The sequence below is a fragment of the Copadichromis virginalis genome, linkage group LG10 (genome assembly GCF_057382275.1).
Source record: "Copadichromis virginalis isolate Kocher_CV1m ecotype Utaka linkage group LG10, C_Virginalis_male_GT1.1, whole genome shotgun sequence".
Taxonomy (NCBI): domain Eukaryota; kingdom Metazoa; phylum Chordata; class Actinopteri; order Cichliformes; family Cichlidae; genus Copadichromis; species Copadichromis virginalis.
The window spans coordinates 20256579-20281583 of NC_140627.1; the positions used below are offsets into that span (position 1 = coordinate 20256579).

A 25005-nucleotide genomic window follows, 5' to 3' on the forward strand; every position below is an offset into this window, starting at 1 on the left:
ATTAAGCTGTTCTGTAACCACAGAAAAGCGGTAACACTGAGTAGACATGGAGCAGGGTGCACCCGGAGCTGAGTAGTATAATTCAGGGACGCACACGCCCACAGAGCATCTGCAGCATTGTGCTGCAGCCATGCGCTGCCCTCCTCTGATCCAGGGACAGCTTGAATACCAGCAGCATGGAGCACATGTCCTCTCCCGTCAGATTTCGCAGCAATAAAAAAGGTAAGTCTATAATCCAGTTAATATACAAGTCTACAGAACAAGGCTCCTTCAGAAAGCAACTGGAATTGGCCTACACTGATACTTTCAGCAGATAAAATTTGCTCAGCCAATTTGAAGCTGCAGCCTGTGACAATCCTGCAAGGATTTATATCTCTGTAGGTTATTGTATTCTTAAGCTAATGTTTTCTCATCTTATTTACTGTAATTTCATCAGTTTATCTGTTTGTATAAACAATGGGGGGTTATGGGTCATTTAGTATTTTTCTGCTATTTTTTCCATTTCAGTTCTGCATTTTATTGCAGATTTACTTTTTAGACATCAGGGTGTGTAGTAACGTTAAATTGATTACGTTTTTAGCTTGTGCAGGATGGATGCAGCAAACCTGAATAAATAATTTTTTAATATATATTTTTTCCAATTTGCTCTCCTCAAAACAAAGCTTCAACTTTCTCGGGCAAGGAGGTAGGACAATTTTGTAGAGTAGCCTATAGAAGTAGTGTTTGTTTGAGCTTATGTGTGTGTTTAAGAGTTAAATCTCCAAACCCCAACCCTGTCAGAGCGCTAGAAGCTGGATTAAGCCTACTGCAAAGTTTTGTGGGTAATGAGAGCTGACAGGTAGAGGAATGCCAGATAAACCCTGGTCAATCCAGCAGCACCGTGGCCGGCGCTTTTCTGCAGTCATTTTGTGTGGAAGCAGGTGTGGAGTGAAGTTTTGGAAAACTACAAAATCAGCACAAAAACATACAATTCGGGTTATTTTTAACTAGCTATAGATTTCATGCTGAACGAACCTGAGAAACCGGCACTCACAGCCTTGTGGGTATATCCGGTTTGACCCTATTGTTTACGAACCTCCAGCTTCAAACGGTCTCTACATCCTGCCTGGACAGATGGACGACGGCATTTGTAACGGTATAATGAGATCACAGGTCACACCTAATCAGTGAAGGGTTTAGTCCAACACTGCAAGAAAAGATACGTCATTAGGCCATGTATTCAGAGAGCAACAAACAATCAGACTTTTTAGTTTCCTGGTTATTTTAATTTTAGTAGTGTTAAAGATATCTAAAGGGCGGGAGGAAAATTACAGTGGAACACCAAAAAATCATGGTTTTACTGTCATAGCATTATGATTCATTTACTGCATGACCGGAATACAGATCACCCCCTCATGGCCTCCTTCAATTACCATTTTAATAAATTCCAGCTTCTATTCTTTGTTAAGTTATTTATATCTCCTTGTCAAAGCCTTGTGACACAGAGCTCCTGGGACAGGTGGCTACCCTGGAAATTTAAGTTATTAAGTTAATTCCTCTGAGGACAAAGACAATCTTATTGGTCTGTTGTGAGAAACCTTCTGTCTTCTCACAACAGGCAGTCTGGAGTGTGTAATGTTATGAGATTAACAGGAAGCCTAGTTAGTGCTTATCTTAGGGGAAAAACACCTCCAGTTACTGCTGTTAAAGCCAAAATATCAGCATTACCATTGATTCGCTGAGGTCAGACAGACAGAGGTACAACCATGACCAATGATTGATACACGAATGATGAGTATTTTAATCATGATGCGACTTTTCTTCAGGTTTTAGGATTCGATGTTTCTCCAGCTTACCCATCTTTTTGTTTGACTGCGAACACGAGGCTTAGACAACAATCTTGAGTGAGTGTGGTGATAATCCGTCTATGTTGTGGACACATACATAGGCTGTGGACACATACACAAAGCCACAATGAGAAAAAGAGGCAGATAAGTGAGCTGTTTTCCCCTATCAGATGACCAAAATCAGCCTCAGCCCAGCATCACTGCGGTACCTTCAGGAGAGCACGGTTATCAGCCACATATATCCACACACTCATAATTAGAGAGGGGCTTTCACAAGAGTCCTGTCAGCTGAGGTATATTCGTCTGCTGTGCCTAATTAAAAAAAAAAAATATCAGACAGAGGAAAAATCATGCTGCTCTCTGTTTTAGTTGTCCAGTCTGTCCATAAGGGACCAGGAGGACATGCAGTATCCTTATGCCATGAGGGATTTGCCTCTCATGTCTCACTCTGGTGAACAGCACCAGAGACCAGGCCACTATGGAGCAGAAGGCATTGGGAGCCCCATCAACGGGAGACACCTCAGCCTTCCTGGGACTCCCTCTCTGGTCCGCACCATCCCCTTCCACCCCAGGGGCTCTCCAGCAGTCCCTCCCAGGCATAATCACATGGGACTAGATCCAGAATTTCAGCAGCTACCGCTGAGGAGGCAGATTGTTTCTCAGGTGTCTTTGGACTCGCCGCTCAGCCCTTCCATGCGCCCACGTAGCCCCTGGGGACGCTTTGACCCCTACGACTCTCCTGAGGTATGTTTTTACTATTTTATATAATGTCTGGCTGTTTATGTCTCTAAATGTTTGTTGCCTGAACCTCTGTGTTACTTTACTTCGTAGTACATCTTTAAAACCTTACACCCACTTTCAGTACCCGTTCAACAGTTTCCAACTCCTTCATGCAGCTTTCAAAGAAACACAGTTTACGACATCAACTTTCACACAGGGGAAAAAAAAAGCGGCAAGCGAGTTTGGTTATCACATCTGTCTGGTCCTTAAAGAGCATATCAAGCTCTAAAGCTAAGAGGCGTCTATGGTTTCCTTTCTTGTCTGCTCACCGTCGGTGCACCGAAGCTTCTGGGGCAAAGGCAAAGTGAAATGAGGTTTCGTGATCCTTTGCAGTCCAGCTTGTGGCCCAATAGGGATCAGCCTGTGACGCGAGAGTCATGGCTGTTATTGTGACACAATATATGTTTATTTATTCAAGATAATAAGTGCTACAGTATCCATGAGGAGAACGACAGGGCTACTGATAACCAGTTTGGACATTTCAGGCCCATATCTGACTGCTTTATTAACTAAGGAGCACTGAAGCTCAAGGATGTAGAGAGAATTTCTAATTGAAGCAGTAAATATCCCCATATGTGTATGTTATCTTTGTATTTTCCTTCTTTAGGATCAGGACAAGGAGTACGTAGGTTTTGCCACATTACCAAACCAGGTCCACAGAAAAACTGTGAAGAAAGGCTTCACATTCACACTCATAGTCGCAGGTGAGTCTGATTTCTCTCCTGAGGAGGAAGGGTTTTACAAAAGGCACAACAAGTCAAAAATATCAAATATCAAAAAACTTAAGTGATGATAAACGAGTAAAACAAAGTTAAAAAAATATCTTCTTAAGTGGAGATAACGGACATCACTGCTCTGCCAGCGATCATTAAAACACGCCACTGATTAGTGGGAGCGTGGCGTCCATAAATCCTTGTAACTTTATCTGTTGACACAAATTCTTCCGAGGAAGACAGATGATTTATTACCTTACTCAAACGTCTCTGTAGGGGAGTCCGGTCTCGGTAAATCCACACTAATCAACAGTTTGTTCCTCACGGATCTTTACAAGGACAGAAAAGTTCTCAATGCTGAAGGTAAGTATTAGTTTTTCACTTTCTGTATTGGGGGGGTAGACACACAATCTGATGTCACGTGTGTGATCTCATGCGTCTTTGAACAAACTGCGTGCGCTTACAGAGCGGATCAGTCGAACAGTCGCCATCATCAAACACACCGTTGGCATTGAGGAGAAAGGAGTCAAACTGAGGCTCACCATCATAGACACGCCAGGGTTCGGAGATGCCGTCAACAACACAGAAAGGTGAGGTCACGAACTCCTCCTCGCAGTCAAACCAGCTTAACTCGAGCAAGACTTTGGTATTTTGGTGGCATTTGAATTGAACTCGTGAAGCACATACGTAGCCCTTGATTTCATCGCTGACATTGAGTGTCAGTGTGCCTCCAGGTTTCACTCATTCATTTTCTGTTTCTGCATCAGCTGGAGGCACATAGACGACTACATCGACCAGCAGTTTGAACAGTACTTCAGAGACGAGAGCGGGCTGAACAGAAGAAACATTCAGGACAACAGAGTCCACTGCTGCCTCTACTTCATCTCACCGTTCGGACATGGGTACACTGATGAAACGGCGATAACACTGTTCCAACAGCATCAGCTAAACTTTTTCTTATTTTTGCACATTTCTGTATGTGACTATTTTCTCTTATCAGCCTTCGACCTCTGGATGTGGACTGTATGAGGGCGCTTCATGAAAAAGTCAACATAATTCCTGTGTTGGCCAAAGCTGACAGCCTGACACCAGCAGAGGTCTGCAGAAAGAAGATGAAGGTAACAGCTCAGTTATACCAATATGTACACACGGCTGCTTCACTGGGTGTTGTTCAACTCTCTGTTAACACAAATATCTAATCAGCCAATCACACAGGAGCAGCTCAATGCATTTAGGCATATAGATATGGCCAAGAGGACCTGCTGAAGTTCAAAGTGAGCATCAAAATGGGAACGAAAGATTATTTAGGAGACTTTGAATGTGACATAGTTTTGGGGGGCCAGAAGGGCTGGTCTGAGTACTTAAGAAACTGCTGATCTAAATGGGATTTTCCCACAGAACCATCTCTAGGGTTTACAGAGAATGGTCTGAGAAAGAGAAAATATCCAGCCCGCAGCTGTTCTCTGGGTGAAAAATCTTTGTTGATGTCAGAGGATAATGGTCAGACTGTTTGGAGCTAACATGAAGGCAACATTAACCCACATAGCCGTTCATTACAGTGAAGGTATTCAGAAGAGCATCTCTGAACACACATGTGGAACTTTGAAGCACAATGTCAGGTTATCACACCAGGTGGCACTGCAGTCAGCTGCGAACAGGAAACTGAAGCTACAATTTGCACAGGGTCCTGAAACCAGACACAAAAAGACTGGAAAAGCATTACCTGGTCTGATCGGATTGAAGCAGTCTTGATTTCTGCAGTTAGGGTCAGAGTTTGGTGTACGCATGGATCCGTCCTGCCTTGTATCACAACACAGCAGGAATTGCAGTGCACCAAGTTGGAATTATTCATGACTCCTTTAATTTCAAACTATGCAAAGCTATCCAGCAGGGCCGATTTGACCCTCTGGCAACCCAGTTCTGTTCTGTAATTGATCTCCAATCTCTGTTATATAGTTTATCTATTTCTGTTACACATCTTCTCCTAATGTGTGTTCATGTGCTCCAGATCAGGGAGGAGATCAAGCAATTTGGGATAAACATCTACCAGTTTCCTGAATGTGATTCAGATGAGGACGAAGACTTCAAGACACAGGAACAGATACTTAAGGTTCCTCATTTTATTCACGTTGTCATGGTTGAAATGTGTTGTCTGGTCTATTTTAAGGCTGACGGTTTATTTTGGTTTGGGCTTTTTTCTTTGTCGTTGTTGTTGTTGTTGTTGTTTTCTTGCAGAACAGCATCCCATTTGCTGTGATTGGGAGTAACGTACAGGTGGAGAGTAAAGGTCGAAAGTTCAGGGGTCGCGTCTATCCCTGGGGCGTGGTAGAAGGTATTACCCCAAGCCTTTTAATTTTAATTTTACTTTAGTTTTTTTTTTTTTTTTATGTTTTTTGGTTTACTTTTACTCAATCATTACCCCTTAGAGTACATTTTGTGTCAGTTGCGCACCTGGCTGTTGTTCCATTTGATAACAAAGAATCCAGTATGATGCGGTAACAATGTTGCTGTTGCATGGTCAGTGGAGAACCCGGCTCACTCCGACTTCCTGCTGCTGAGGAACATGCTGGTGAGGACGCACATGCAGGATCTGAAGGACGTGACGCGGGAAATTCACTATGAGAACTACAGAGCTCAGTGCATCCAGAACATGACACGCATGGTGGTGCTGGAGAGGAAACGCAGGTGGGTGGAGGCAGGATGCACAACACCACAAACCAATATTAAAAAAAACTTGAAAAAAACCCTGTTAAGCACAGTGAGGTCAGATATTTTTGTAATATCTTTGTGTGTGTGGGTTTGGTCTTAGTTTGCGTGAGAAATATCGGGACGGTAGTGAGGCAGACTTACCTCTGCCTCTGGCCGTCGCTGACACTGAGAAGGAAAGACTGATCTATGAAAAGGATGAAGAGGTGTGTTTCTCTTCATTCATTCATTCATTCATTCATCAACTTAGCTTATGAGTAATCAGACCTGTATTTACTCTCTTATTTTGTTTTTAAGCTGAGAAAGATGCAGGAGGTGCTGGAGCGGATTCAGGAGCAGATGCAGCACAGTCATAGAAGTGGCTGCTGATTCTCACCGTACATCCCTGAAACAGGAGCCAGACGAGGAGCACCCAGAGTCACAGAGGAGGCCTTGGCAATTGGCAAGCTTGAAACTGAGCCTATTTCTAATTGTTCTTACTTAGGATAACTTGCAGTGAGAATCATAGTTGGAATCACGACTTTCCAAAGATACTAGAAAAGATTTCCCTGTTTTTTCCAGATCTAACTCCCGATCTAACCTCCTAATCCTAAACGCCTTTAGAAAAGAAAAATCATGAACTTTATCCTAAAACATTCTATAACTATTAAGGATACTGCAAGGACATGCAAGTCAAAAGCTCAGTATTGCTGTTTGGGAGCATCTCAGCAGGATAACTGATTTGGACTTTGGAATGAGTCACCCATTCGAAAAACCAGAGTGCTCCAACTGTTTTAGTCACATGCTAGCTAAAAAAGGAACACAAGTCAGTGTTTTAAATAGAGTTTATAGACCAACACTATGGCATATGTAAATATAAGATGTGATCCAATGCAAGCAGTCACCCAACTCCTGGATGTGTGGAAGAATTGCTCTCCATTCCTGGATGAGCAGCCTGCAGCTGTACAATGATAATGATGATTGCTGCTGTTCAAGTTTATTTATATAGCACCAAATCTCAATAGCAGTCGCCTCAAGATGCTTTTTATTATAAGGTAAAGACCTTACAGTAATACAGAGAAAACTCCAACAATCAGAAAACCCCCTATTAGCAAACTTTTGGCGACAGTGGGAAGGAAAACCCCTCTTTTAACTGGTGGATCCAGGCTCAGGGAGGGGCTGGTTTGACTGGTTGGGGCGTGTTCATCATGCAAAAGACACACTGATGAACACGCTGACCCAGAATGTCCCAGACATGTTTGATAGGAGACATATTGGTGCTAAATGATAAGGACGTGTGTGAAAATGATCCTGATCCAGAAAGACCAGCTCTGCCCTGACATTGTCCTCCTGAACAGCAGGAGGCACCGCTGCCTCTAGTACAGCTTGGAGCACCTCGTCTTCAGACATCTGTTGCAAAGCAAAGAGTGAAAACATATTTCACCACATAACACTTGCATTTCTTTTTTATGACTGGTAGATTTGTTTCTTTATCATGTGAACATGATCCCTTTATCAGCAACCTCGTTAATGGACCAAAGCTGCCACAAACAAAATAAATACATCATTCATTTGGTAAAGAAGTTATTCAAAACAAATATGTTGATATTTATTTTACTTTTCTTCCGTATTTAAATTTGTAATGAGCCCTCACACTTCTAAATTACTGAAAGCAAAAAGGTTCAACCCCTGCGTCTAACACACGATCCCTCTGACATGTGCAGTAGGTGAAAAGTTGCTCCACTTCGATCGACAACCTTTCTAATTTGCATAATGATGCAGAAACACATTACCAAAAAAAAGTATTTTTTTATTTTATTTTATGGTGTTTTTATTTAACAAGTTATTTGTTCATTTAATTTTGATCATGGTAGTTTTAGGCCTCCACATCATACTGCCATCTAGTGTTCACTGTAGCAAAGTAAGTTTTTTTTAATGTTTCAACTTAAACAGTTTTTCATGCTTTTATTTCTTGTGAGTTGACTTGTTTTGTAATTTTTAATATCCAATTTTGCTGTTTTGTAAAAAAAAAAACAAGTAAAAAAAACTGTCTTAAGCCCGTTTAAATTTTTCTTCTGAAAACCACTCACGCAGAAGCAAAATGTGTTGTAAATGTAATAAGATTTATTAAGAATCTTTATTATTTCATCAGCATAATTCTTCATTAATATGTTTTTTTTAATCCATTATTATCATGGTTATCTTAAACAGTGGACAGTTAGATCTAAAAGGCAGCCCAAAGTGTACAGGCGATATATAACTTAAAACTTTCTCCATAGGGAAAAGATGTTTTTTATATTCATATATAATATCAATGTAGCATGAGGTCCAAGATTCTGCCCACGTTATATAGTATTGTACATGGTCCCAGAAATAAAACATTAAAACAAAACTTCTAATCAAAAGAAACTAAACAGAATCTACATGCAAAACAAAACAAAAAAAGAAAAGAAACAAGCATTTTTAAAATTTTGAAGATACATACACTCATTTGCCAAAACGTGCATACAATCACAAATTTACAAAACTTTCATACATACATACAAATATTACAAAAACTCAAATATTAGACATTATTAGGTTATCAAGAAAGGATCAACAGCTTTTTTTTGCCCCCCCCCCTACATTTCATGTCTCAGTCCAACTCACAAATATGGAAACCTTACATGTTAAAAAAAAAAAAGGAGAATAAAGAAAAAGAAAAAAAAACGAGTGTGACAGTAATTCTTTGTCTCTTCCATTCGCTCGATGTGTTTTGCCAGAGCTGTCACAGTGTTCAGGAAAACTGAGTAGAGGCACACACAATAGCACCCAAACAGGCTCATACCATAAATCACCTCTGTGTAAAAAAATAACCTGCTAGCTACACGCTCACACACACACATTCAATCATGCACAGGGCAAAGGGTAAACACCCCCCTCCCAAAAGAACCTAAACAAAAAACAGAGCCATGCTACAGGTACAATAGGATTAGCTATAGTACAGAATATAAAACATACTGAAAACAGTCACATATACATACGTAACACACAGAAACCAGCAGAGGAGGTGAGGAGCAGAGCCACGCAAGACTGACGACATTATACCGAAGAGAAATCTGATGAAAAGGCTGGCGAGAAGGCTGTGAGAATGCGCTCGCACACGAACACACTTTCGGGTTTTTTTTTTAATTTAAATACATTTGATTTTTTTTTTTTTAACAAATTTTCTGGACTGCGGCTGAAGATTTGGTGTTCAGCATTTGTCGTACATCTCTTCCAAATTTCTCTTGGAATGAAAAGCTGTATTTTTGGCCTTGCATCGCCCTCCAAAACAAGTAGATAAAGTTATCACTTTATCTACTTGTTTTCACCTGTTCAATCTATGGAAGGTTGTTTCTGCCACTGGAAGAATGTAAAAAAAATTTTTTAAATTTTTTTATTTCTTCAAAATGTCATCTTGCTGAGCGAAACTTCTGAGAAAGCTGAAATTTCGAAATATTAACCATTTAAAGTTATGTTCTCAGAAGTCTGAACGGCAACATTGTGTTTTTTGTTTTTATTTTAGTGGCATAAACAAGCTTCCATACAGTCATATAATTTTGTTTCGTTCTGTTAAGTTTAAAAAAAAAAAAGCATTTTCACAAGCCTCATCACAAGCCTCATCGGAAACTTGTGTGCTGTGTGTGCCTGGGTAACGACAGCAGAGGGAGCTGTTGCGTTACACTAAAGCGGCTGGAAACCTGTTTTCCCCACAGTGTGCTGAAGGAACATCACTCATCAAAGGGACAAAAGGAAACCTGCCTGACTGTTTGAGAGCAGGTATGCAGACAATTTTCTGCATACAGTCTCGCTCAGGCCTTTGGTTGGTTTCAAAATGTCTTAGCTAATAAACAATCCTATTAAAACGCACAAACACGAGCTTCGGAGCAGTCCTAGGAGGTTTCCTGAGGGCTCGTTAAGCCGCTTTAAGCCTCAATAACCACCAGTGTGTGCAGACTTGACGGGAGTTGATGCACTCAAATGACCTGTGGGTAACTGGGCAACTTCTCAGGTTTTGAATCTGGCAGTGAAAGATAGCTGAGAGCCTTTAACATCTTTCTTTAAAAACCCAGCAGAAGGCAAGCTTTTCACTGTGGGTGTAGGTAACCAGATCAAAGCTGACTGCACTGCACGCTCTTCCTACTTTTAACTATTTTTTTCAACAAATAGCTGGAAAATCCCAGTTGCCAGCTTCTGTCCTCAGCTGCTTTTCTGACTCAGCTCCTGCTCGCTTCAAACTTACTGCCCTACTTTTATTTGTGGTTAACATGACACAACTTCTCCACAGGGCCATCAATAACAGACACTACTGTACGCTGACCAAACCGAGCAATCACTGCCCCAATTCTCTGGAGCAAATCGCTGTTTTGGAGTCGCCCTCCAAAATAAAAGCCTTCTGAGGTAGTGGATAAAAAGAAAATGAAAAAATTAACTCCACTGCAGAATTTGCCTTTAAAAAGATGTGCTGTCTCCTTTTTTTGTATTCTGAACTGCAGCGTGTCAGGTTTTTTTTATTGCACTACCATCCTCAAATTCTTTTCCTTAAACTATTTGCAAGATGTTTAAAGAATGACTTCGTCTGCCACGTGTCGAACTTAGATCATGGCGAAAGGGGAAGAACAAAAAACTTTCCTGTCGTGTTCCTGGTAGAAAAAACTAAATAACTGCATCAGTACGTGACAATGTTTTAGCCCTAATTAACTATGTAATGTTATGTGATGTAATTGACTGATAAACGGCCCTGCGTGTGATTTATCTGGATGAGACCACTGAATCCAACTCCAGCTCCACCCTTTAAACACAGGAGTGACGTTACACGTCCCACACGAGCTCAAAGTCCTCTCTCTGTCTCGCTGTAATCATTTCCCCTAAATGACTGAATGACCAGTTAAAGTAAATCCTTGATGCCTGAGTGCAAACAGAGCTTATTGTGTTAGTGCCTCTGGCGGTAAAATAAAGAGAAAAGGAAGGAAGATAAAAAGGTAAAACAGAGTTTCTGTGTTTGCGGGGGAGACAAACGTCACAGTCACATTTTCACAAACAATGGCCCGACCTGCTGACTCAGCTTTAATGTAATTGTTCACAAACTAACAGAGCTGTGACTGAAATATCTCAGAAGATATTCATCACACAAAGTCCAGAAACAGTTGATGCTCAAATGTTCACGTGTCTGTCAGAGACTCTGCGACTGACAGGAGATGAAAACTCGTTCTCCTGTCTCACATCCATCGCTACAGGTATTATTGTCTGTTTCAGGCCAGTTTGAGCGTGCTGACGGGAAAGGTTGGGACTGTAACCATGGTGACAGGGTTCAGGACAGTAGCCTGTCCAACCAGCTGTGGGTGGGGGGCCAGCACTGCTGTGGGTTTCCCTAGCGACGGGCTTCCCTGGCTCACCACAGTCGCGCTGTTCACCTGGGCGCCGTTAGTGTTAGTTTGAGGATTGGCCTGGACGTGAGGAAGGGTGTGGTGGGCGAAGGTGTGGGCGATGTGGCCCACCATCGTGGGCTGGGACACAGACATGCCCTGGGGGTAGAGAGTCGGGAGGTGGGATGCCAAAGGAGAGCCCAGGTGGGCCACCGGATGGACGGTGATGTGTCCGATGGGCTGGGCAGTTATTGGCTGGTGAGTGGCGGTGGCAGGGGCAGCCGGAGCCGCTGTGATCGGCTGAGGTGTGGAAGAGTTGGGGCCAGGTGATGGAGCGATATGCGTTAGGTGTTTGTGATTGGTGGGAAGGGCATTATTGACAGCCTGGATGACTGAAGCATGGGACACAGTGGCGTGAGCGATGACGGTGGGCTGGACCTGCATGGCTGGGGGCTGGATAGGATGAGGAGGTGGCGGTGGGGGTTGACCCGGGGCTGGAGCAGGGGCAATGGCTTGAGGTGGAGGAGGACCCACGGGGGAGGCGCTGGTGAGGATAGGCAGTGTGGTGTGCTGGATCGCCAGGTGAGGGGTGATGAGCGGCTGAGCTTGTAAAATGGGAGGAGCCGGTTTGGGGAGGGGCGTGGGAGCAGGAGGGGCGGGAACGTCCTCGTCCATGTCCTGCTCATAATTATCTTCTCCTTCTGCAGATTAGAGCAGAAACAGTGATCACGATATGAATGTTTACGTAAAAGTAAAATTCAAACCACATGTAACGACTGCTACATCAAAAAACAAACTTCTCTGATCACCCTTCTCTCCTGCGATTCAGTTTGAAAACAAACTGCTGCAGTCTGTTCCCTTACCTGAGGCCGTGGACGTGGACGCCTGGTCGTCCTCTGGCTGGATGGTCTGTCTGAGGACTCTGTCGATTTCTATGGCGTCCATGTTCTGGCTGAGCTCGTTCTTCAGCTCGGCCAGCCGCTGCTGCGTTGCGATCTTCTCTCGAGCCAGACGCTCCATCTCGTGCTCGTACTCCTTCTCCTTGCGCTTCAGAGTCTTAAAGGATGACAAAGAGAACAGGTGTAGACTGTTATAAAAATATAATATGTCGTCATATCTGCATTTATGATACAAAAACAGAAAAATGAAAAATGTATTAACCAATTACCAACAACAGGTGAAGTAAGACCAGGAGGCCTCATCCTGCAACCCAAAGAACCTAAAGGATGCACTGGGTCAGATTTATCTGAGGTACACAGGGGGATGCTACATAGCATCAGGCGGGTGCTTTTAATGTTAAGGCTAACTGGCGAGTAGCGCAGTCTCAAGTGAGGCTATCTAAAAAATCATTTACATCAATATGACGACGAGTAATCCTATGGCTGAGTTTCTTTTCAAGAAAAACCCGTCCTTACTTCGTTAGCGCTGACTGATGCTGCCTGGTTTTAAGCAGCTGTTTCAAGTTTGTGCCTTTGAGGGAAGCGTGGGGGGATTTGGCTCTGTGAAACAGTGGAAGTGTGTTAATATGAAACAGACGGGGGACTTTTAATCAACAGCTAACAGCAAAGAAAGGTCAGAGAAAAGGGAAACTCCCTCATTTTGCCTCTTTTAACTAATAACCCATGTGGCTTTTTCAGAATAAACCCAATACTGTTTCAGGTTAGAATTCTTTTTAAATACCCACACTGTAAATAAACAGCATTACAACACAACTTTTCTTCTCCCTGTACTTCTAAACAAACATTATCCATGCTATCCCAGATTCATACACCAGCGGGAAGTCACGCCTGCAAATTCAAGCATGTCCACACTGCTTTAGTGGCATTTAGTCATTTACCTAAGCTCCTCCCATTTCTTGGCTATCACGCTAGTTTTTTTTCTTGAGGCCAGAGTGAGAGAAAACACCCTCCTGTCTATTATCAACCCCAAATCACTTTGGGGTTGATAATAGTTCCTAATTACTGCTACAGTTCTGTCACTGGATTACTGAAATCTGTTAATAATAAATGCGTTACTTTCTAGAGCACCGCCATGCAGCAAGAGTGAGCTGAATGTGTTTGTGGAGGAAAATGAAATGATTATAAACATGGCAGGAAACGCAAGAAGAACGGAAGCTTCATGGAAAGATTTAGGAAGAAAGAGCAGAGCTTTCCCAGCCCCGCCACACCATCGTCGTGACCCAGTTTCTGTGTAGGTCAGCTGACGCATGAACTCCAAACACTATGACGGGCTAAGGACATTAAGGCAGATTACTGATGAGGAATGACGCATGGGAGGAGGTAGAGGGGAAGGTACGGGCGGGGAATGGGAGGAGAAAAGTAGAATAGTATGTTGTGTGCAGCTGATTAATTCTGGAAACTAAATATCTGGTTGAGATGTTGAATAGCCAGCATGAAAACTTGGAGGGAAAAAAAAAGGCTTGGCAGAAAATGGCTTCCTGTCCTAATGAAGGTGCAAATGATCCTCAGGGATGTATCAGACTGTCTCAGAGCGCCACCTCTTCCAGTATAACTGCTGAACAAATCCAGGAGGTATTAGGCGCTTGCCACTTGCACTTTATTCTGGCACCCACCACGAGGGTTTTAACTTTGAAAACAGAAGGAAAATCACAAGGATTGTAAGACAAATCAAATCTTAAGGTGGGTTTCAAATTACAATACTACAGCTAATCAAATGGCTTGAAATAACAGACTTCTGCTAAGTAAGGTAAATGTGTGCAGACCTGTCATGATTATGTGTGCATTCACCCCCCGAGGCCCATTTAGAGCCAGCATAGGCTTGTTTGTGGTGGTCTGATTGCTGGTAATTGTGCCACTGTTACGGAGGACATTGCTGATAAATGTATATCACGGGTATAATTGTCTTTTTTGTTGTGGCTGTGTTTATCTGACAATTAGCGCAAACACGAAGCGAACCGCCGAAAGGATAATAAACAAAAGGGAACTGAGGTAAGGCTGGAAATACAAGCGAGATTACACAAAATGAGCATATGGGGACACATGATCTTACTGCAGGAAAAGCTGTTTACTCTCTGCAGGCACGTGATGGCCTCACACGCGAACCCACCTTCCCCACAGCCCTCTTTAAACAGTTCACATGGTGCAGGTTAGTAGCACTCAAATCACTTAACAGCTCAACACCGCTCACACCAACGCCCTCCCGTCTTTGTGCGTCCACGCACGCAGTTGTGTGAAGCCTGATCGTGCGAGCAGTTTTAGAGGTCATAAGCGACGAGGAGGCAGTGCTGGAAATTACAGCAAAAATCAGTTCCAGTGATTTGTCAGCATAGGACCAGGTTACATTTACAAATCACATGTAACCACACAGTTAAACAACACTGGTGCTTTTGCACTAGAGGTTCTGTGTGTACGCAGTGTAAAATTATTATTAATGATGTTAACATGAACGAGCTGGCATCAATCAAAACATTGATCTGGGCTTCAAAGCAGGCCTTTGGGAGGTACTGGTGAATTTCATTTGATGTTGAGGTAACGATTTATGAGTTTCCAGCTCCAATTTTGAACTGAAGTCAGTTCAGTGCAACCCTACCGAACCCAACTCAGCAATCCAAGATTGACTGTTAAAGTAAACATTAGCAAAAGAGTAAAACTTATCTGTAACCAATGCTGTGGCTAAATAAACCATATGCAGAGCACTGACCAGTTTGTCTGTGAATGTGCTCCAGTAGTGCTTTTAAGTGCAAAAACAAACAAACAAAAACCAAGCACCGTATCACGAGTGACACAGTAATAGTTTCATTGCACTACAGAGCAAACCAAAACCTGTTTTTCCATGATTTTCAAACTACTACTGGAATGTGAAGTCAGCTACGACATCCGACTTCTAAGGTGAAGGCATAACTACACACATAAGCACAAACGGTCCACAGATAGTACAGAGTCACTGCCTTAACAAACTTCATAGAAGTCTGTGGATTTCTGTGTTTTTCGCCATTTGAGAAGCAAAAGTGGATCGTCATCTTTTTATTGATACTTTAAACCCCACTAACCAAAACATAAATGGTGATTACACAGTGGAAACATTACATGACATAATGTTTTATATGCATGCAGTGTAACCAGGGATTACTGTAAATACTACACGTCATGCTGTAGAGCAGCGGTGAGACCAGTATAAATACTGCATACCTATTATCAGTGTACTTACAACAAACTTGGCCAGTCAATAAACAATTAGCCAGTTGTTTATTGACATTAGTCATTACTGAACTCCTTTAGCTAAAATTAGTATCCAAAGAAACATAAAAGCATTTGATACATAAAAAAACTCTGAGTAGAGCACATTTAGGGGCAGCTTTCTGTTCTGATAAAAATGCATGTTGTCGTCACAAATTTGAAGCTTGTTTTAACACAGATTTTGGATGGATCAGCATCTCTGGCTGTGCAGTGAGAAACGTTACAGAAGCCAACCAAAGCAGATGCACTTGCAGGCGGTCTTCCCCTGACCCAGCAGCATATCATCTATGTGCAATACGCATAGTAGGTCAGATGTTGATTGAGAAGGAAATTGAATCGGCATGGAGTTCACCAACATGGAGCTCAAAAGATGCCGGGATGAGAAACAATCAATAGCTGTAGTGGACATTTTAATGCGCCTGTCTTCTCCACTGCATGCACTAAACTAAAAGACAAACAAAAGCACGAGTAACCCACTTTAATCAAATGCGTCCGTTTTAACAGTATTTTTGACACTTCTGCAAAGTGTTACTACACACATACAACATGTAACCATAGATCTGCGGAGCTCCACGTAGCATTAACGCACTCCAGTGCTGGAGATGTGACACTTAATTGACACAGCAGACTCTTTGAAATACAAGGACTTCCGAAGAACTGCAAGTGTGTCCGAAGTGCGAATGTGCATCCATGAACATCATTTCAAGGTCTTCTCGCATCAACCCAGACACCATTAGTCCTGCACTAAATCACCAAGGAAGCAGCTGCCACCCATAGCTGTTTCCTTGGCAACCCCATTTGTGAGGATTTGGCTGCTTGAGCAGCAGTTTGTAAAAAACATAAGGAGCCCTCTAATTGGGTGAAGCGCATGGGCAATTACATATAAGGAGTGATGCGACTGGATGTTTGCCAGTCGGGTGCTCTTGGATCCCTCCCAACCCCCCTCCTCCTCCTCTTTCTTCCACACTTCCATCCCACACTCCCCTCTCCTCCTCCTCCTCCCCACATCCGCCACTCCCTCAAGACCCTTCCCCCCTTATTCTCCTGTGCTTCATCTATCGCTCTTTTATCCATCCTCATTTCAGAAAGTTCCTTGTAATAAAAAAAAAAGGTGCAAATGACTCAGGTGAGATGAAATTTGCCCCGGAAGGTTTTTTCTTAATCATATGTAGGGCTGGGCCATATTATACCGTTCACGGTAATACCGGTATAATGTTAGGCAATGATAGGAAAATGAAATATCGCGATAGAATGGGAGTAAAACGCGCATGCGCAGTGCCTTTGTTTTCATACGCACATGGCCGATTGTTGAGTGAAACAGATGAACCAGAATTGGTTTGTAAAAATGGTGCAACTTCCGTGATGTGGAACTGGTTTGGTGTTTGTCCGTCAGATACACAACAAAGCACATTTTTTTGCAGAACATGCAAGCGGCCGTTGTTATTGTCGTATTTGTCGGACTAAGATGCTCTTAAATCTGGGAGTAATCTGGGTCCTAAACTCCGTATACTTCAGGTCAAACAACACTGCAGCATCACTGAGAGTTAAAAACTGTCTAAATTCTTTCATCTTTAATAAAACGATCAGCATTGCTGCTTTACCAGGTGTAACTATAAAGTTTAACTTCCAGGCATCCATGAAAACAAAAGTTATTACATTTAACGGAGTTAGAAGTTAGCAGGAAGCTAGCGGAAGTTAGCTCGCTAGTTTCGCTAGTTACCTAAGCATGATATAGCATGTTCTGACTGAGAGATTTCTGAAAAAAATCAAACGTACAGCTCTGCTATCACTTCCAACATAAATGAAGACAGGAAACTAAACAGCAGTGACGTTTGTAGGGTTACTGAAGTTGGGCTAGCTGGTATATAATGATGTGCTACGTGATCGCTAGCGACACAGCTATGTTAGCATAACATAAACAGTGAAGCTGGAGGACGAACACTAACACTTTTCCACTTATAAAAGTTAACGTGAAGGTTCCTCATGGTTAGAGACAATAGCAAACGCATGGCAGGATGCTGTAAACGGACCAAACTTCAGTCAGGAGAACAACTGAGATAATCCATCCACAATACGAGGTTAGTCATTAATATACTGCAACAACATGGGAATAGAGCAGCTGCCAGAGAATTCAACATTAATGAATCAATGGTACAGAAGTGGAGGAAGCAAGAAGAATGAGTTTAATAAAGTTTGATTTATCTGACTGCTTTGTTTCGCTTAATGTGCCTTATAATCCCGTGCACCTTATGGTCCGAAAAATGCGTACTGCACACTGCAGTTTAATGTTGCAAAGCACCTCTTTTTAACTTCAGTGGATATTATACATGGTTATGCTCAGGATATGTCAGCCCATTTCTACTGGAAATGCCTTTTGGTTAAACTTTCAGCAAGGAATTTGCATTTGCACTGTTACATTTTTATAAAGCTTTAATGTACATAAAAACCAGCTTCTTGTTTAAGTGAAAATAAATGGAAGGTTGTCTTTTTGCGCTAGTAATGTTGTGGAGTTGTATTTTGTCTCGCATCAATTATATCGTCGGTTATATCGTTATCGCAAATTTTCAAATATATATCGTGATAAATATTTTTGGCCATATCGCCCTGCTCTAATCATATGCATCTGTAATCTGATATGAGGACAAGGCAGCAGGACTATCCATGTCTTGAAAGCACCTGTGAGTGCTCCATCATCCATAACTGCTGACAGAAAGACCAATATGACCAGAATTTGACTCGTTTAGTCTTGCATCTGGCACACTCCCTCATGCAGACAAACACGGAGGAACGGACTCACTACAGTGCCCCGGCCACCTGCCGCCTGTTGCCATAGTTACCAAGTGCTTTAAAGGCAAGAGACAGCGGGGTGACACAGGACGAGACGGACACAGATGTGGATAAGAAAAGGCTGGGACAAAGAAGAGCTGATATAAGTGCATGCGCCGCTACATTAGCGTAAACACTGAGCCCATCACTGCCCATCTCCTTCTCTCTGCAATCTAGGGATGCAAAGCTACTGGAGTGGGTGAGCTGTGGTGACATCATCGGCCTTGCGCTAGCCATGTGCTCAGGTCTCACATGGCTCCGCGAGAAGGAGGGGGAAGAGGTTTGCAGGTTCACATGGGGAGAGGTGAGAAGAGAAAAGGACGAATGTGCATTAAGGTCCTGATTATGATCGCTGTGCATGGAAACACCATCATCAATCATTTGAGAAACCTGGATGTGCTACCCGGAGTACTAAAACACCATCTCCAGTTTCTGTTTTTGGCTCAGACCATCGAAGCTGAGATGAAATCACGACTCGCCTGCAGGCAGACGATCAGAAAATTGAAAACTGTTATGAGCGTGCACGGAGGGATATGAATAATCAGGCTTTTTATGCTTCATGGAGAAAGAAAAAAAAGAGAAGACCGGGTGTTTGTACGCATCTAAACGCAGTCATTCACCTACAATAAAGCCAGCAAATATTATAAATCAGAGGAGAGTATGCCACAATGAAACCATCAAAGGAAAACAGAGGAAAAGTGAAGCAATTCATCAGCCTCAACATAGTGTGATAAAGGAAAAGCATCCCTCTAAGATATTACCCAACCAGCTCCGCAGTACAGTGTGGGCTGGGGAAAATACTGCAAGCAACGCTGACATACACTAGCCGTGTGTCTGTAAAGCTAATGATTACTCTGCTTCTCCACAAAACTTCAAATGTCTTGCTGTGTCTGACAAATAGCCCCAAATCCTAAAATATCTCATTTATAATCCTGCAAAACGGATAAAAAGCAGCCGATACTTAATGTTTTTCTGTTTGTGCACACCCCCTCAAATATACTGATATGGCTAAATGATTTTAAAGTCACTGAATGTTACACGATCACCTAGAGGGATGGTCTTTCAAATAGTTCTGCAATTAAAATAATAATAAAAAAACAACAACAAAGTTTATGCAACTTCTTCTTCCCATCAGTATAACTACTGCCAGAATATCGAGACAAGTTAAACTGGAGGTGAAAGGTTGCAAACTGTGTGTGCAGTGAGGTTAAACACTGCTGCACAAACAGGGCACACATGAAAGGTTAGACTACAGACATACTGACTCACCTTTCACCCATACTAACAACCCGCTTTTCACTGTATATTACCTCTAAAGCAAGAAACGTGTATCTAATATGTGCTGTTTGTGTTTCCTCAAACGCAGCTAGGCTCTGCCTAACAACCATCATCATCTTAAAGATGGCCTGAAATCCCTCTGCGCTCTGCTCCCTGGAGAGCAGCCCATGAACTTGCAGTCATCTTGTTTTGAATAAATTCCCTCATCTCACGCCCTAATTTAGCTCCTTCCACTGACTTTCCGCTGCGTATTTCATTGGACTCAAAATCTTAAAGCTTACACTGCAATAAAGTAACCCCCTACATAGACAGCAGCTCCAGCCTGACATCTATTTCTGCTAAAAAAAAAAAAGTACAAAAGTCCTCATTTGTCTACTTTTGCAGACCGAAAACTTCCCTCTTGGGGCTATACAGTTGTCCCTTCACCCAAGTACCATCAGCCTCCTGCCTCGATGTGCAACGTTAGATCTTCTAACAAAAAAAAGTTGCCATTTTATCCTTTCATGTTATGTAGTTCCCACAAGATTTGCTGTGATGTGATGCAAGTCCAGGTGTGCTGTGGGACTTTGTGACAGCCTTACATTATTACTGCAATATACACGAAAAGTTAAGAGTGAAATGTTGAGTTGTTGTACCAGTAGTTTTTAGTTTAAAGCATAAAAATAAGTTAATTCAGTTGCTGAATGAAGGGAATTAGAAGAAGACACACCAAAGGCCCTGACTGAGAGGAGGAGAGTAATACGAGTGATGTTCTTGTGTAACTAACAAACAGTGCAAATTGGCCACTGCAAATTAGAAAAAACTAACTGTCAGTGAACAGTCTGGAGACAGCAACCCGTGTTACTTCAGCTGAACTGGAAAAGGAAAAACCCTGAGCCCAAGAACGCCATCTGTCAGAGAAAGTGCCAGGTGTTAACACTAGGGCTGCCACGATTAGTCGACTAGTCACGGTTACGTCGACTATCAAAATCGACGACGACTGATTTAATAGTCGACGCGTCATTTGAAGCTTTGTAAGATCACAAAAGACGCAGGAATAAGTAGTAGGATTTAAGAGTGTAATAACAGACTGAAACAGAAGATGGCAGCACTGCATGTACAAGGATGCCAGCTGCCGTTAAACCCCGAAGAAGAAGAAGCAGCTCTGTCCCAGAATTCATAGCGCAGCCCAGCTCAGTTTCCAACAATGGCGGCAGCTAGTTAAACGTTTAACATATTTTCAGGCGAGAATGTAGCTGTGTAAACTTCAAATATCTGCTCAGTTTATCAAGACACCGCATACTTTCAAAAGCGCTCCGACGTTTTCTGAGACGTCGGAGCGTCTCAGAAAACGGCCCCGGCTAGCTCGATAGCTAGCCGGGGGCATGGCTCACTAGAGCCCGTGAGAACACCGGACTCCCGGCGTCACCGCCGGCTTTCGCTACTCAGGTTAAACATGTTATATAAGTCACTTAGATAACTTAAAAATGTTATTGTTTGGCTTTTTTTTTTTTTTGTATTTTTTTTGTTCCTGAGTAAATCTGTTTGGCTGAGATTAAAGTTATAGTTTTTACACAGCTGAATAAACGTCAAGCAGACAGCTGGTTATCAGAAGTGTGAGATGCTGGAGAATATACTCCGGTGTCCTGTTATATTTTAGATAGCAAGGAGTTTATTAAACTTCACCGAAACAATCTGCAAATTTCATTACAATTTAATAAACTATCATCTTGTCTTTATTTTTAGTTAGCACAGACCTTAAACACTTAAAGCTGTAAGCTAATGATAGTTATATAAGAGCAGATGCATGCTGGTGCAATAAGCTGTAGTTTTACGTTCAATGGATGATGATCTGATTAGTCGACTAATCGCAAAAATAATCAGTGTCTAGTCGACTATCAAAATAATCGTTTGTGGCAGCCCTAGTTAACACTGTGCCAAACCAGGCTAAAAAAAGACTTGTAGCTCTTTTCCATTAGTACCTACTTGGGTCAGCTTGGCACAGCTCGACTCGGTTTTTAGGCTTGTGTCCTTTAGCTGGTACCAGGTATTTTTTAGTCCCTACTCGGTTGAGGATCCAAGCAATCTGAGGTAATCCGAAAATATGACATTAACAGACTGCACGTCACTGACTGGCTAGACAGTGGCATCACTCGATGAGTGACAAGAGCGTCTCCTTCACAAAAAGGAGATGCTCAAAACCCCCATTTTTTTAAAACCTCGGAGCGACAGAAATGGCTACAGAAAAAAACAACACCATGGCCACTGGGTTTGACAAAAAGCCACATACTGAGCAGCAGTTATATCATCGCCTCGACGTCCTCCTTTGTTGTGGCGTTCCTGTGGCATACAAATGACATCACGGGACTTTCGGCCATGTTGCTATAACGACCCCACGCACATTAGGTGGTACTCAGTTGTAATGGAAACCGATTGAAACAGAGTCGAGTCGAGTCAAGCTGTGTTGAGGCAAGCTGAGAAGGTACTAGTGGCTAATGGAGGAAAGCATGTTTCTGAGAGAAACTTGGCCTACAGTAGAAGAGTGCTTGAGCTGAACCAAAGTGTCTGCAAAGGTGATTGAGGCAAGAAATATGTTAATAAAGTTGTAACACTGTTACATAAAAAACTGCAGGCATCAATCGAGGTCCAGTTGCCACAAATGAGCTTTAGATGAAGTCCCTTCATCTAACAAGACAATCTAAAGGAGACATCCATGGATAAAGGTGTGCCTTGAACTTTTAGTTTCCCCTCTGATGTGACTTGGAACAAAAACTTTGAAAACCACCAATTTAGTTCAGCCCGTTTCTTTTCTATCCCTACATGACTACAGGGCAGTGTTGGAACAACTGGTTACCACTGTATAGACCAAGGTCTTGGAAACAAAGAAGCCTCCAAGTATTACATTATACTGACTGATTCACAAGCATGTAGCAGACACTGTATCACCGTCACAAGAGACTAACCACACCAATAACACTGGACCTATGACCTATGAGGTCCCCAGAGCTCAACCAGTTAATTGAAGTCCTGACAAAGTAACATGAAGAGCTTGCTGGGGAAAGCTGAAACTGTCCTTACCTGTATGTAACGCAAAGCGCTGCGGAGAACACTGAGGTTGGACGTTTTCTTCTCATCAATGTTCGGAACATTTTTCTTCAGTGTCTCAAAACACTCCTTCAGGTGCGCTCGCCTGAAGAGGCAGAAATGTAAGAGTCGAACTTCATATGGTAGTCTTTGCTCAACTGTGAATATTCACCATTTTTAAGACGGTCGATTCTTTGCGTGGGATTTTTACCAACAAATTTCAAACCTCCAATTTTGCATTTTTGATGAAGGATTTCATGGATTTATATTAGTTCAGGAACTGCCGTGACCTTTGCCCTCGTTAAATGCTTTCATGAAAAACACCCAGAAAATGTGTGTATGTGGAAGGCAAGTTTTCCTCAATTTCTTTCAACATGAGAGGGGTTACCATCATTTTGACTAACCTGTTCTTCTCCAGTTTATTGTGCACCTCTCTGGTCCCCGCCCTGGAAAGGCAAAATAAATAATCAACCATAAGCCGATCACTCTTTATACCTTATTTAACACACACACACAGACAGACACACAAACAAACTCACCCTCCTGGTCTCCTCTTCCCTTCCATTCCCTTCATTTCCTCCATGGTCATCCCGTTAGGCTGTGGCTGAGGTGTGAGTGGGGCCTGATGAGGAACCAGTGCGTGTTGGGAGCCATTAGTGCTGATGGGGGCCGGGTACTTGATCTGAACCTGAAGCTGTGATGCTCCAGGCTTTACATCTATCAGCTGCTCACTGGGTTCCACTTTGATCTGAGGGGAGCACAACAGTTGACGAGTCGCTGGCTGAGGTGGAGGGGAGGAAGAGTTCTTGACTGGCGGGGAGCTGTTGAGCGTCGCTGCTGCAGCAGCAATTGGCGTTTTGAGCGGAAGGGGCGGGACTGAAGTTGTCGCGGTGACAACCGGCACCATTGGGATGACTGCAATGGGGAGTTGACGAGTAGGTAGAGACGGGGGCGGTGGGACAGGAAGGTGATGCGGCTGTTGACGGTGAGTTTCATCACCCCAGGTGACATGATTGGCTCCTACTGGCTGAGATGGTGAAGCCACAAGTTCCACATGCTTTGACTCCGCCTCCCTTCTGATGAGCTCCTTGTCTTCAAGTTGCTCTTCTTCTAAAGGAGGAAAAGAAGTAAGTTAAAGTTAAATAAGGATTAACATCAAACAAGTAAGAAGAACAAGGATGGATGACTATCACTATTGGCTGATAACAGTCTTGTTGACTGTCGTCTACAATTACTGATGTCAGCAACTGAAATGCATCTGTTCTCTGTTCAAAGACAGTGTGATAAAGAGCTGAAAAGACCTTTAGTTACTTGATATAATAAAGATTCTCTGGCACAAAAGAAGAGCAAATAACTATAAAAATAAAACAATCAAACAGAATAAAATGCAGCCATCAGTGCCGACTATGAGCCAAGCTTTTATAACATCAGCCCAGGATTTCAGAATCAGCGTGACAACAGTAGTATGCAAGGAGACAAGCAGGAATGTGATGTATATGATAATCTGGCAAGACTGGCCTTTCAGTAGTTAAAACTAGTTTTCACACAGTATTTCTGCACCTTTTACTCATTAACAGGCTGCGTCATTGTCCAAACGTAGCACACAACACAAAATAGTCCACATCAGATTGGTTCTCAATACTGGAAATACTTCGTTTGGTTTAGGCGAGGGTGCTGTCTGAATAGAGCATGCAGGAGGCAGGACACACTACGCCCACTCACTCACTGTGGATTGCAACACAATCAGACGTCACACTGACTGTGTAGCAAGGATCTGGCAGGACAAAATCTGTTTAATGTTCACCTATGTCAGACATTTATCATATCTGAAACGCGCTAGGACACCACATCTGCAGTGGTCTCCTAGCGCATAATGCACCTCTGTGGGGTGGGAGGGGTATGCTCCTTATCACTACTGGTTCACATACAATTAAGATGTTGAGTCTGGGGTGTCGGACAGAAAAGGAGGTATTGCATTTTCCTCTCATTTCTGGCCATTTGAAAAAAGAAATGTATTGAATGCCTGAGTAAATTAACCCCCTGCTACATTTTTATCACAGCCCTGGTGAGTTTCCTTTGATGAAAAGCCAATTTTATTCCCAAAATCTGGAAAAAAGTGATCTGTGATAAATGCAGAAAGCACTCTTCATAAATTCTGATTTCATTAATCACTTGTAATTTATCAACCAACATATGACCTATGTTCCCTACAGGTCCTCTTAGCAGCTTCACTGCTACGCTACCGAATCTG

General features: G+C 42.6%; 2 protein-coding genes across 2 annotated transcripts in view; one reads left to right on the plus strand and one right to left on the minus strand.

Annotated features, from left to right (window-relative positions):
• septin4a (septin 4a) lies at positions 1-8396 on the plus strand. The gene is made up of 12 exons (XM_085470527.1): positions 1-222; positions 2196-2570; positions 3214-3310; positions 3596-3682; positions 3786-3909; positions 4087-4221; positions 4320-4437; positions 5328-5429; positions 5555-5651; positions 5842-6004; positions 6129-6231; positions 6323-8396. The coding sequence occupies exons 2-12, from the start codon at positions 2229-2231 to the stop codon at positions 6392-6394; spliced, it is 1440 nt and encodes a 479-aa protein (XP_085326653.1). The 5' UTR covers positions 1-222; positions 2196-2228; the 3' UTR covers positions 6395-8396.
• The window catches only part of mntb (MAX network transcriptional repressor b), a 20069-nt gene continuing 3170 nt past the window's right edge, over positions 8107-25005 (minus strand). Inside the window, exons 2-6 of the mRNA XM_085470525.1 lie at positions 23294-23864; positions 23159-23200; positions 22749-22860; positions 12255-12447; positions 8107-12092 (exon numbers count right to left, since the gene is read on the minus strand). Of these exons, the coding sequence (XP_085326651.1) occupies positions 11278-12092; positions 12255-12447; positions 22749-22860; positions 23159-23200; positions 23294-23864 (1733 nt within the window). The 3' untranslated portion in view covers positions 8107-11277. The remainder of the gene's footprint in view (positions 12093-12254; positions 12448-22748; positions 22861-23158; positions 23201-23293; positions 23865-25005) is intronic.

Bases quoted from the DNA above. Each gene is read 5' to 3' on its own strand.
- septin4a (XM_085470527.1), top strand. From the start codon at position 2,229: ATGCAGTATCCTTATGCCATGAGGGATTTGCCTCTCATGTCTCACTCT. The intron at 3,311-3,595 runs GTGAGTCTGATT...ACGTCTCTGTAG, and splicing joins ATTCACACTCATAGTCGCAG to GGGAGTCCGGTCTCGGTAAA. The intron at 5,430-5,554 runs GTTCCTCATTTT...GTTTTCTTGCAG, and splicing joins CACAGGAACAGATACTTAAG to AACAGCATCCCATTTGCTGT.